Here is a 12938-nt window from a genome sequence, read left to right as displayed (position 1 = left end):
AATTGAATCAGTTATCAGCATGTCTCCTGTTTATCTTTAATCCAGTATCAGCATGCCTCCTGTTTATCTTTAATCCAGTATCAGCATGCCTCCTGTTTATCTTTAATCAGTTATCAACATGTCTCCTGTTTAACTTTAATCCGTTATCTGCATGCCTCCTGTTTATCTTTAATCGGTTATCAGCATGTCTCCTGTTTAACTTTAATCCGTTATCTGCATGCCTCCTGTTTATCTTTAATCAGTTATCAACATGTCTCCTGTTTAACTTTAATCCGTTATCTGCATGCCTCCTGTTTATCTTTAATCGGTTATCAGCATGTCTCCTGTTTAACTTTAATCCGTTATTTGCATGCCTCCTGTTTATCTTTAATCAGTTATCAACATGTCTCCTGTTTAACTTGAATCCGTTATCTGCATGCCTCCTGTTTATCTTTAATCGGTTATCAGCATGTCTCCTGTTTAACTTTAATCCGTTATCTGCATGCCTCCTGTTTATCTTTAATCGGTTATCAGCATGTCTCCTGTTTAACTTTAATCGGTTATCAGCATGCCTCCTGTTTATCTTTAATCCATTGTCAGCATGTCACCTGTTTAACTTTAATCCGTTATCTGCATGCCTCCTGTTTATCTTTAATCGGTTATCAGCATGTCTCCTGTTTAACTTTAATCGGTTATCAGCATGCCTCCTGTTTATCTTTAATCCATTGTCAGCATGTCACCTGTTTAACTTTAATCCGTTATCTGCATGCCTCCTGTTAATCTTTAATCGGTTATCAGCATGTCTCCTGTATAACTTTAATCGGTTATCAGCATGCCTCCTGTTTATCTTTAATCCATTGTCAGCATGTCACCTGTTTAACTTTAATCGGTTATCAGCATGTCTCCTGTATAACTTTAATCGGTTATCAGCATGTCTCCTGTATAACTTTAATCGGTTATCAGCATGCCTCCTGTTTATCTTTAATCCATTGTCAGCATGTCTCCTGTTTATCTTTAATCGGTTATCAGCATGTCTCCTGTTTAACTTTAATCGGTTATCAGCATGCCTCCTGTTTATCTTTAATCCAATGTCAGCATGTCACCTGTTTAACTTTAATCCGTTATCTGCATGCCTCCTGTTTATCTTTAATCGGTTATCAGCATGTCTCCTGTTTAACTTTAATCGGTTATCAGCATGCCTCCTGTTTATCTTTAATCCATTGTCAGCATGTCACCTGTTTAACTTTAATCCGTTATCTGCATGCCTCCTGTTTATCTTTAATCGGTTATCAGCATGTCTCCTGTATAACTTTAATCGGTTATCAGCATGCCTCCTGTTTATCTTTAATCCATTGTCAGCATGTCACCTGTTTAACTTTAATCCGTTATCTGCATGCCTCCTGTTTATCTTTAATCTGTTATCACCATGCCTCCTGTTTATCTTTAATCTGTTATCAGCATGCCTTCTGTTTATCTTTAATCCGTTATCAGCATGTCTCCTGTTTATCTTTACTCTGTTATCAGCATGTCCTGCCTGGGATCACTGTTAAAGAGGTAAACTGCATGAGTGATAACCTCTCATATGTGTGTGTGTGTCTAGGCAATGGCTCGAGGATGCCATGAAGGAAAATGATCCTCACAGAGTGCTGGTGTTTCTTGTGGGGTGTAAGAAAGACCTGCTGGTAAGATCGATACGAGCCCTTTTGAATCAAACTAAGATAAGAACTGTTTTTGTTCTCGGTGATGTTAGCTACAACTATTTTTGTGATTTCATTTCAATATGAGACTTTCAAAATGACATATGAATGCTAAATGAGGGCTTTTGCATAAATGAGGCCTTTTTTACCTGCCATTCCTGGCGTGCACTCTGCAATTCAAATTGTCACTTTAACATTTAACTTTTTCAATGAAAGAGTGGCAATTTCAAAGTGGTTAAACCATAATGTTTGAGTTCCTGAATGCAAATCTTACTCAAGGAAATATACCACAAATACCCGTGGAAGGGAGGAGTTGGTTCGTAAGATTTTGTGTTAGTACAATTATTGAGTGGTGGCAGTGGATATAAAACACACACAAACGAATGGACGGATGCTCTTATAACAATAATAATAATAATAATATATATATACACACTACCGATCAAAAGTTTTAGAACACCTCAATTTTTCCAGTTTTTATTGAAATTTATGCAGTTTACTGTCCAGTGAATAACCTGAAATGGTACAAAGGTAAGCAGTAAACTGCTCGAGGTTAAAAAAAAAGTTTAGGTTAGCAAAAACGGGAAAATAATGTAAATTGCACAGTTATATTGTAAGAAAAAAGGCCTTCTTCAGGGAACAAGAATGGGTAAACAACTTACAGCTGTTCTGCAGCAATGTAAGTAAATTAAGCCTTGAAAGTTGATGCAAACAATTCCTACAGGTGTCCCAACCTCTGCTGATTACTTGATTACAAACCCCCTGTCTGTATAAAAGCAGTATTGGAACAGACTGTTATTACACCTTCTGAAGCATTATTTGGACAATATTGCACTGCAGGAAGTAGTATATTGCTATCATAATGGCGAGAAAAAGGCAATTAACAAAGGAAGACAGACAGACCATTATAACCCTTAAAAGTGTCGGTCTTTCCTTTAGAGAAATTGCAAAGAAAGCCAAGGTGTCGTTGAGTAGAGTTTCCGACACCATCAAAAGGCACTTGGAAACTGGAGGAAACTCTGACAGGAAGAGGTCTGACAGACCCAAAGCCACAACAGAATCAGAAGACAAGTTTCTGAGAGTCAACAGCTTGCGTGATAGGCAGCTCACAGGACAACAGCTTCAAGCACAGCTTAACACTGGTCGAAGTAAGCAAGTCTCAGTTTCAACTGTGAAGAGAAGACTTCGAGCTGCAGGTTTGACAGGTCGAGTGGCAGTAAGAAAGCCATTGCTAAGATGGCAAAATAAGAAAAAGAGGCTTGCCTGGGCCATGAAGCACCGCCAGTGGACGACTGAAGACTGGAAGAAGGTCTTATGGACCATGAATCAAAATTTGAAATATTTGGTTCATCGCGCAGGGTTTTTGTATGCCGTCGAGTAGGTGAAAGGATGGTTCCTCAGTGTGTGACACCAACTGTCAAACATGGAGGAGGAAGCGTGATGGTCTGGGGCTCTTTTGCTGGATCCAGAGTCGGCGACTTGCACAGAGTGATTGGTACCCTGAACCAAAGGGGCTACCACAGCATTTTGCAGCGCCATGCAATACCCTCTGGTATACTCCTAGTTGGTCAGGGGTTCATCCTTCAGCAAGATAATGACCCTAAACACACCTCCAGGCTATGTCAAAACTACCTTCGAGGAAAAGAACAAGACGGTAGGCTTCAAATCATGGAATGGCCAGCACAGTCTCCAGACTTAAACCCCATCGAGCTGGTTTGAGATGAACTGGACAGAAGGGTGAAAGCAAAGCAACCTACAAGTGCAACACATTTGTGGGAACTTCTGCAACTGTGTTGGGAAGAACTTCCCGAACAACATTCGATTTCCATTGTAGAAAGAATGCCACGAGTGTGTTCGGCGGTTATATCTGCAAAAGGTGGCTACTTTGCTGAGTCAAAAATTTCAATTAAATTTTGTTAAACAAAATGATTCTATGATTTCTTTTTTATCTTCAATTGTTTATTTGTTCTATGCTTAATTTCAGAGTACATTGAGACATTAAACTGTGTAAATTTCAATAAAAACTGGAAAAATTGAGGTGTTCTAAAACTTTTGACCGGTAGTGTATATAGTATAATTTCTCGTGGCCCCGAAACTAAACAAATAATATATATTTATAACGCCCGTCAGATCCCATACAGCCCGCCTCATTCCTCCCAAATATGATTCATAGTAAATTTTAAACTTGCCCTGTGCATTGACAAGCCCCAGATATGACCTTCCCATCATTGTTAATAAGAAATTAAACCAGATATCATGTCATAGGAAGTCTTCCTGACTGTTGGGAATGACATCGGTTTTACAATTGTAGACTCCATTAAATAAATCACCAAGCCTACCTTGTTCACACGAGGTAATCCCGCAAGGTTCAAAGTCCACTCACTGACACCCATCGGATCAGGGAAGTCGGGTAGAACGCACTGGTCCACAGCCCGTCCACGGGTCCATGCTGTCAGCAGTCTTTGCAGTACGGGCTGCAATATATCAACATTTTGCACAAGTTAATCAGGAAGTTTTCAAAATCTTTCGATATGCAGAGGCACACCTTTCTCGCAGGCAAGTTTCCAAGTATTTTCAGCTTCTCCGATAAATTTTATGAGTCATTTTAATGTTACAATCCATCTTTGGCACGCATGAGAAATGTTTGGCTGTGTCTGGCATGCACGCACGAGAAACGTTCAGCTGTATCTGGCACGCACGCACAAGAAACGTTCAGTTGTATCTGGCACGCACGCACAAGAAACGTTCGGCTGTATCTGGCATGCACGCACGAGAAACGTTCGGCTGTATCTGGCACGCACGCACGAGAAACGTTCAGTTGTATCTGGCACGCACGCACGAGAAACGTTCGGCTGTATCTGGCACGCACGCACAAGAAACGTTCAGTTGTATCTGGCACGCACGCACGAGAAACGTTCGGCTGTATCTGGCACGAACGCACAAAAAACGTTCGGTTGTATCTGGCACGCATGCACGAGAAACGTTCGGCTGTATCTGGCACGCACGCACAAAAAACGTTCGGTTGTATCTGGCACGCATGCACGAGAAACGTTCGGCTGTATCTGGCACGCATGCACGAGAAACGTTCGGTTGTATCTGGCACGCACGCACGAGAAACGTTCGGCTGTATCTGGCACGAACGCACAAAAAACGTTCGGTTGTATCTGGCACGCATGCACGAGAAACGTTCGGCTGTATCTGGCACGCATGCACGAGAAACGTTCGGTTGTATCTGGCACGCATGCACGAGAAACTTTCGGCTGTATCTGGCACGCACGCACGAGAAACGTTCAGCTGTATCTGGCACACACGCACGAGAAACGTTCGGTTGTATCTGGCATGCACACACAAGAAACGTTCAGCTGTATCTGGCACGCATGCACAAGAAACGTTCGGCTGTATCTGGCACACACGCACGAGAAATGTTCGGCTGTATCTGGCATGCACACACAAGAAACGTTCAGCTGTATCTGGCACGCACGCACAAGAAACGTTCGGCTGTATCTGGCACGCACGCACAAGAAACGTTCGGCTGTATCTGGCATGCACACACAAGAAACGTTCGGCTGTATCTGGCATGCACACACAAGAAACGTTCGGCTGTATCTGGCACGCACGCACAAGAAACGTTCGGCTGCTGCCCAGATGGACTTGGTTGCCAGGGGTTTCTGTGCATGCGCGCCAAGCATTCTGGGGCGGATTACGCCATTCCGAAAGTCGCGTGTTGTCCATGCCACGTATTCAGTAGTCGATGCTAGACCTCCCTAAAAGCACGAAGACATGGAGGCTTGGAAGCCATTTGGGTTTTAATGGATTGGTTAACCCTTTAGCAGCCTTGATGAGCATTTTGCCTTAATGTGCCCTTTTTACCCCAATCATTTCACGTTCTTGAATTTATTTTATTTTGGACATGGCCAAGGCATTAACCAACTCCCAATGATTGTGATATTTTCCCAGTCGGCTTCTGAGTGCAAGCGGATGGAAATGGATGCCATCACGTTGGCCAAAGCAATGAATGCAGAGTATTGGTCAGTTTCATCAAAAGAAGGTATCATGGACCAGGAAGGCATCGACTTGTGATGGTTAAGTGTCATTTACATTGTACTTGCATCAAATTAGCACGTCTTGCATATGTCTCACAATTAGTGAATATTTAGAACACAATTGGATTGGAGGGAAGGAGAGGAGGGGTGGGTGTTGCAGATATTGTCATCTCAATCTTGAATGGCGTTGCTTGCATCCCCTCGCCACATAGAGAATAACATGGCAGTATTGAAGTTTTTGCTTTCTTCCACTGTTTACCTCCGCCACCAAAGTTGGATGGAGGTTATGTTTTCACCTCTGTCTGTGAACAACATATCTCAAAAAGTTGTGGACGGATTCGGACGAATTTGGCAGAGAGGTAGAGTATGTGACAAGGCCGAAATGATTAGATTTTGGTGAAGATCCGGATTCGGATCCGGCTACTAGAATTTTTAAAGTGATTCTTCACGATTGGGAGATCGGGGCAAAACGATACATAACAGGATATCTCGAAAAGTTATGGATGGATTTAGACGAAACTTGGTGGACCGATTGGGTGTGACAAGGAGGAATCGATTCCATTTTGGTGAAGATCTGAACATATATTCGGATATGAGAATTATTTAATTTTTAAGTGATTCTTCACCATTGAGGGATTGGGAAAAAAGCGATATATAACATGATATTTTAAAAAGTTATGGATGACATGACTAAACTAGGTGAATGAGTTGGTTCGGTGACAGGAACAAACTGATTAGATTTTGATTCAGGTCCGATACCAGATCCGGCCTATCATTTGGATACAAAACAAACTGTTCAGCCTGGCGGAGGTATGCGCTCTACCTAGTGCCCTTCTAGTTTGTTTATGTAATTGGACATAGGCGTAGGCGGCTCTTAGTTTTGTTTCGGCTTTCTTTTCCTCTCCACCCCTGAAATGATCAGCGACAGGTAATTTCCAAAATAAACAACAATTCGAATTGTAATAATTATAGGCCCCATACTGCTTTGGACAAGCACAACAAGGTTGTGAACATTTCCAGAGCTGAGAATATGTCCTGTATGGATCATTTGCTGGGAATGTCGAACAGAATTATCAATGTCTGGAGATTTTTCACAAAATCCATTGGCTGGTACTCATTCAAAGGTCGAGTGTTTGTGAAAATCTGTCATGTCCTCAATGTTTCTCCAGTACAACCAGGAGTGAAGCATCTCAACCTATCAGATGGTGGCCCTTGAAATGTAAAATGTAATACCCAGGGAGCAACAGGTGGACAGCTTATGTCCGATCCAGTTCCCCACGGAATCGAACCCAAATGTCAACACTGAGGTTCTGAGTTTGTGTTGTCATTCCTCTTTTGGGGCTCACAAGGCCCGCTTTGTGTCGTACAAATCTGGTTGAAGCATTAAGCATGTCTTTTTACATCAAATTGTCATGAAAATTAACAGTGAAATGAAAAACTTGTATTTTGGATTGATTGTGAGTGAATCAAGCACAGAGCCATGCTAGTTTCTTTTTGGGTTATTTTGCTCCTCCATATCCTGGTGAACTCCACAGGAGAGAATGTGAAGGATTTCTTCTTCCGCATCGCGTCGCTCGCCTTTGAAGCGAGTCTCCTGCAGGAGCTGGAGCGGCCCAATGGTCCAATGACCAGAATAGGGGAGGTTGTGAGTGAGTATTGTGTGGTTTAAACAGCACCTCCTCTTCATCCTTTCCTCCACCTCTTTTCCACCCCTCCCATCACCTTTCTTGACCTTCTCCTTCTCTTTTATCCTCCATCCCATTGCCTTTGTCAGTCACCTCCTCACAAGGTTTGCCAGCATCAATTCTTGTTGCCTTAAACTACACAGCGAGGGAAATGTTCTAAGCAGAAGACAAATCAAAGTTGGTAATTTTACTCTCATGTTATTTTGCAGACGTTGCTGGGACGAGCCAAAGCGTTTACGAGAATGCAAGTAAGAGGAGCTGTTGCTAGCTCATCGGAGCTGTTGAATGCACGTTTGTTCAACATCCCAAAGGCAACAAAATAGGAATAAAAAACCCCCCAAAAAACCCACCTTTAGAGGCCATTTCTCCCCAAAGAGCAGGGGTTGGCCTTTTTCAGGCACCGTGGTCCCCTTTTTTGAAGCAATGTTTTATGGCCGGATGCCCTTCCTGCCGCCAACCCTGTTAGTCGCCTCTTGTGATACACAGGGAATGACCAGTGAACTGGTACTCAATTTGCCGACCTCGGAAGGATGACAGGCTGAGTCAACCCCCCTGGTGTTAATTCAGCGATCGACCGGGATGCGAACCCAGGATCCTAGGATCCCACGCCGGCACCCGAACCGCTAAGCCAACACCAGGCAACAAAATAGGAATGCTGACGGACATTCAGTTATGTTGATTTTACTCATTACCATATCTTGCAGTCCACTGATGGAAACAAGATGTATTTAAAATGGTGTGTGCGGAGGGGACGAGTGGGTAAGACAAGGGTGTGACCACAATAATGGTTTGAGTATCGACGCGGGACCGGTACATACACCTGGTGTGGATTTACGGAGCGAGGAACGGACTGACAAAGGACGTTTGGTCATTTGCCCGAGCGAGATAGTGGAAATATACTATTGAAAAGGACACTTGGAAACATTGGATCAACTTTCATCTCGACACCTGAAGGAAGGACTGTCGTAGACCTCATCAACGCAATCCTGCTGTACCTCAGTACGAAAGGGAACAGCGAATCAAGTTTTATTCACGCCGACGTCGTTTTTACAATGGAGCAAATGTACAAGTTTGTTTAAGTTTTATTTTACCTTCTTGTTCTGTAATCATTTTGAGTGGGATCTCTGTGTTGTAATAGGAGGCCTCACTCACATAATCCTTTGTAAGAAAACTTGTAAGTGCATGTGCAGCATCCATGCAGGGGAGATGATGCTTATATGGGATGAACCCAGTAATTATACCCAAAAGATATTTTGAATCCAAGAATCAGAAGGTCCAAGAAATGGCCTGTCATCAGGCCTACTCTGAAATGAAAGGTTTATTTGCTCATGCTTGAGCGTTTTGGTAGGGAAGCATAACTGTGAGGGTCTTATTTTCAAGGCAACTGGTTCTGTGTAACTTATCCGTTCTCATTTAGGCTTTCACTGATGAGCCGGATTTAAATTCGAGTTGGCTCGATTTAAAATTTTATATCGCAAACCACTGATCGAAAAGCTCAACAGGTACGGTACCGTTTACACTAATTGTTGGGCTGAAGTAAATAAAGGCGTACGGATATTGCTTTCTCAGATTAGTATGCCTTACATAATAACAGGCTTGTGACATTTTCTCATCCTTTTTTTTTATTATTTATTTGTGGTTTAGGTTTTTGGGTTTTTTTGGTTTCGTTTTTTTTTTGGTACAAGGTTTTTTTGGTCTCATCCTTGTATATTTTGGTATACAAGGCCTTTCGAGGTTCGTGTAAGAGCTAACATCAATCACAAAAAAACAACCGACACACAAAACACAATAAAGGGAGCGGGAGACAAGATGGGGAGAGAGAGCGAAGCACACAAGTACAACAGCAGAGAACAGAGACAACGGGAGATCTGTGGGAGGGCGGGGGCTTCGTGGGGGGGGGAGGGGGCTTGGGGGGAGAAGGCATGGGGGTGGGAGAGGTATAAAACACATTGACACTGCTAGAACTTCTAAGAAAGAAGTCGGTATTTCAAGAAAAGTGGATCTGGGGGTGAATTAACGGGGGTAGAAGAGATCAAGGTTTTGGATGGGAGAAGATAAGAGATGGTGGTCTCGTCTCCATCGTCGTGATGAAGCTGGCTGCAACATGTTGCTTTTAAACCAGCTCGGTGATTGGTAAACGCAAGACGTGTTCGATATGCCTCGACAATGGGCATTCATTGTTGAGGGACATCGAACAAGTTCCACATGTATCAGCTGGTCCCTTATACGTCGTTCACACCGCGACGAGGTGACGTACCACAGGGCGCAACCTGCAACACTTTGAGCAGCAACACCAGCTCCTATGTCTGCACCTCCGCTGCAAACAGCATATGCGGTGTATATATATACGTATGTATATCTATGTACGAGTATATACATACGTGATGTACATACGTGATGACGTATCCGTTTTTGTTCATGGCAAAAACAAAATGTCTTTCTTTTTTTTTAACCCACAATATGATGGACAATTTATTTGTCCTTTTTGATCTTCTTTTGCCTGCAATGGTGTGCAAGTAAATAATGGTACAAAGTGTGAATAAGCATTGGCCGAACGCACAACTACGCAGTGCAGTGCAGCCCCCACGGGGTTGATCCTCATTCGCTTAGACGTGTTCAAATGCAAGATGAAGAGAAAAACCTTACACTTTAAATCGATTATTTAAATTGTTGAAAAATTGAAGAAGATTCAGTTCCGATTGACGAACGCGTCAGTGTGGTTTGTGTTCCGCACTCTCCAGGCCACCAATTATTTAGTGATAAAAATGAACCCTTCAAAAAAAGTGACGAATAAACGATGGAACTGATTGCGGATATGACGAATACACAAGATGCTTGTTGTAAATTCTTTATGAATGATTGTGTTAAGCAGTGTGTTGATGTTTTTGTGAAGTTTGATGCTGCCATTCGACAATTCGCTATATAATTAACGTCTTATTAGTCTACCCGTTGCAGCGTTGCTTGCAAAAAACGGGCCCATGGAAATTGCAAAACGTAACTTCAAGTCCTCCACCCGTAACTTCAAAGCCTCAACCACCCTCTCCCAATTCTGTCCTCCCCTCCCTCCATCTTCACCTCAACTTCCCCCCCTAAGTCCTCAACCCACACACCAAACCCCAAGTTCTCATCCTCCCCCACCCAACATATTTTCTATACATTGTAGTATCAACATACATTTACCTCCATGACTATATTATTTTCTCTGCATTTGTTGTAATCAAAACGTACATTTCTTTCATGAGAGACGACTTGTTATCCAGTCTTCAAATGTATAGAAATCCTCCATTTTTTTGGGTGGTGTATAGACAACATACGGTTCCTGGAAAAAAAACCTAGGATTACATACATAATGTACATATATAATACATCGTGGTTATATATCTCGGATAGATTCCAGTTGCACTTACCCATGGGCTTACACCAGAGGCCTGAGGCCTGCAGCATATATGGAACTGTGACATACAGAACCAAAATGGCAGACGGATGATTTTCCTGGTTGCAATTGTGGGTGGAGTCATGTCAGATGTCCAACCAGTGGGTTTTTTGACCAGAAGGCTTCAGACGCACGCAGCTTCATTGCATTTCTAATACTAGGGCATTGCCCGTACGTGGGTGCCCGTTCCGTGGCCAAAAAAAAAAAAAAACGCTACCCGTACGCTCTACCCCGCCCGTACGCCCGTAAACAAAAAAAACAACGCTCTTCGCTTCCGCCCTTCGCTCTGACTGAATTGGGAGAAATAATGCGCATAAGAAATCGAATTACGTACCGTAATGGCGGTCAGCTCGTAACGCGCTCAGCTCCGCTCGTCTCACATCGGCCACGCCTACGCAACAGAGCGTTCTGTGATTGGCTGCCGGAAGATAAGTCGTCACTGTCCGGAAGTTCGCAAATCGCAGTTAGGATGAATCGTTTTAATTTAATCGCAGTTTGAATTCGTTTTAAAACATAGTTTAACGGCAACATAGTTTTCCAACGTGAAATAAATGAATACGCTGTCAAATAATGCGCATAAGAAATCGAATTACGTACCGTAATGGCGGTCAGCTCGTAACGCGCTCAGCTCCGCTCGTCTCACATCGGCCACGCCTACGCAACAGAGCGTTCTGTGATTGGCTGCCGGAAGATAAGTCGTCACTGTCCGGAAGTTCGCAAATCGCAGTTAGGATGAATCGTTTTAATTTAATCGCAGTTTGAATTCGTTTTAAAACATAGTTTAACGGCAACATAGTTTTCCAACGTGAAATAAATGAATACGCTGTCAAATGTGCCGTCCGAGGCAGAGTCTGATCGCCACGTTCGGCACACGTGATAGCTCGCTGCTCTCTGATTGGTTGCAGCGTTTTTTGGACATAGCTCGGTAAGTAATTGTCCGATTAATATGAAACCTTGAAAAGGCACATCCTCGGGTCCCCAGCAATATACCTGGCAAGTTTCAAGTATATCGGACCCGTGGTTGTCGAGAAACAGCGGTCACAGACACACAGACACACAGACACACAGACACACAGACACACAGACACACAGAGATTGCTGGAATTATAGATAGATACTGCATAGGATTATCAAGAACTTTAATAAAATGGTTGACACTATTTGTGAGCTGTAAATACTAGAGGCAGATAAAGCAAAGTGTGATGAAGAAGAATATCTAAGTACAACGTCACGAGTTTAGTCGTGATGAGGTGTAGTGATTTAGAGTGTAGGTGGACGATCATTCCCTGGGATAGGCGTGAGTGTTGAAACGCGTCTCTACGTCCACTTTGAAGGCGTGGGTTTCGGGAGGGAAGTGTCCGAGCAAAGGCAGCCAAAGGGGAACCGTTTTAACCGCGGTGCGAACAAGGTATTAAGGTACTCGGGATGGAACGCTGTCATTTAATATTTTTGTGATAATTACCCTCACCTGAGGAGAGGGTATTGCATTTGAGTCCGTTTGTTTGTCTGTTTTCTTGTTACTTACAAAATCGAAGATTTTTCAAGTATATTGGTCGGTTGCATTTGTGGTTCTGTCTGTCTGTCTGTTTGTTACTTGCTGGAAAAGATTCCAGAAAGTATGTTGATCGGTTTGTCTGTCTGTTTGTCTGTCTGTCTGTTTGTTCTCAGTACTACGTCTACACCGTTGCACGTAGAATCGCCAAACTTTACACACATATTTGTCTTGCCTTGGAATATACTGTGCCCAATTTTTAGCTCTCTCGGCCCAAGGCCTCCATTATGACGTCATAATTTGATAATTCGACAAGTACAAAACTTCATCCAATCAAGATGCAATTTCTTGAGCGCCATGTCGGCATAAACTGGTGGAGAAAAAAAAAATGACGTCATCGGTCACGTGGTTCTGCCGCCATCTTGGAAAAACGGAAAAACTTTGCACCTCTATATCTCCGAAAGTGCTGAATAGAAAAAATTGAGACATGGCTCATTGTAAAGAACGTTCCATGGGGAATAAAATATGTTAATGATGATGTCATAAGTGCCTCCATTATGACGTCATAATTCGACAAGTACAAAACTTCATCCGATCAAGATGAAATTT

The 12938-nt window shown here is 42.9% G+C and overlaps 1 protein-coding gene across 1 annotated transcript in view; it reads left to right on the top strand.

Annotated features, from left to right (window-relative positions):
• The window catches only part of LOC144888824 (ras-related protein Rab-36-like), a 57705-nt gene extending 48738 nt beyond the window's left edge, over window positions 1-8967 (top strand). The window contains exons 8-11 of the mRNA XM_078768174.1: window positions 1580-1661; window positions 5634-5724; window positions 7255-7368; window positions 7614-8967. Coding sequence (XP_078624300.1) covers window positions 1580-1661; window positions 5634-5724; window positions 7255-7368; window positions 7614-7672 — 346 coding nt within the window. The 3' untranslated portion in view covers window positions 7673-8967. The remainder of the gene's footprint in view (window positions 1-1579; window positions 1662-5633; window positions 5725-7254; window positions 7369-7613) is intronic.
• Window positions 8968-12938: the final 3971 nt, after the last annotated feature.

This window comes from Myxine glutinosa, chromosome 14 (assembly GCF_964187855.1).
Source record: "Myxine glutinosa chromosome 14, kmMyxGlut1.1, whole genome shotgun sequence".
Taxonomy (NCBI): Eukaryota; Metazoa; Chordata; class Myxini; order Myxiniformes; family Myxinidae; genus Myxine; species Myxine glutinosa.
This window is presented reverse-complemented; position numbering and strand designations above follow the sequence as displayed.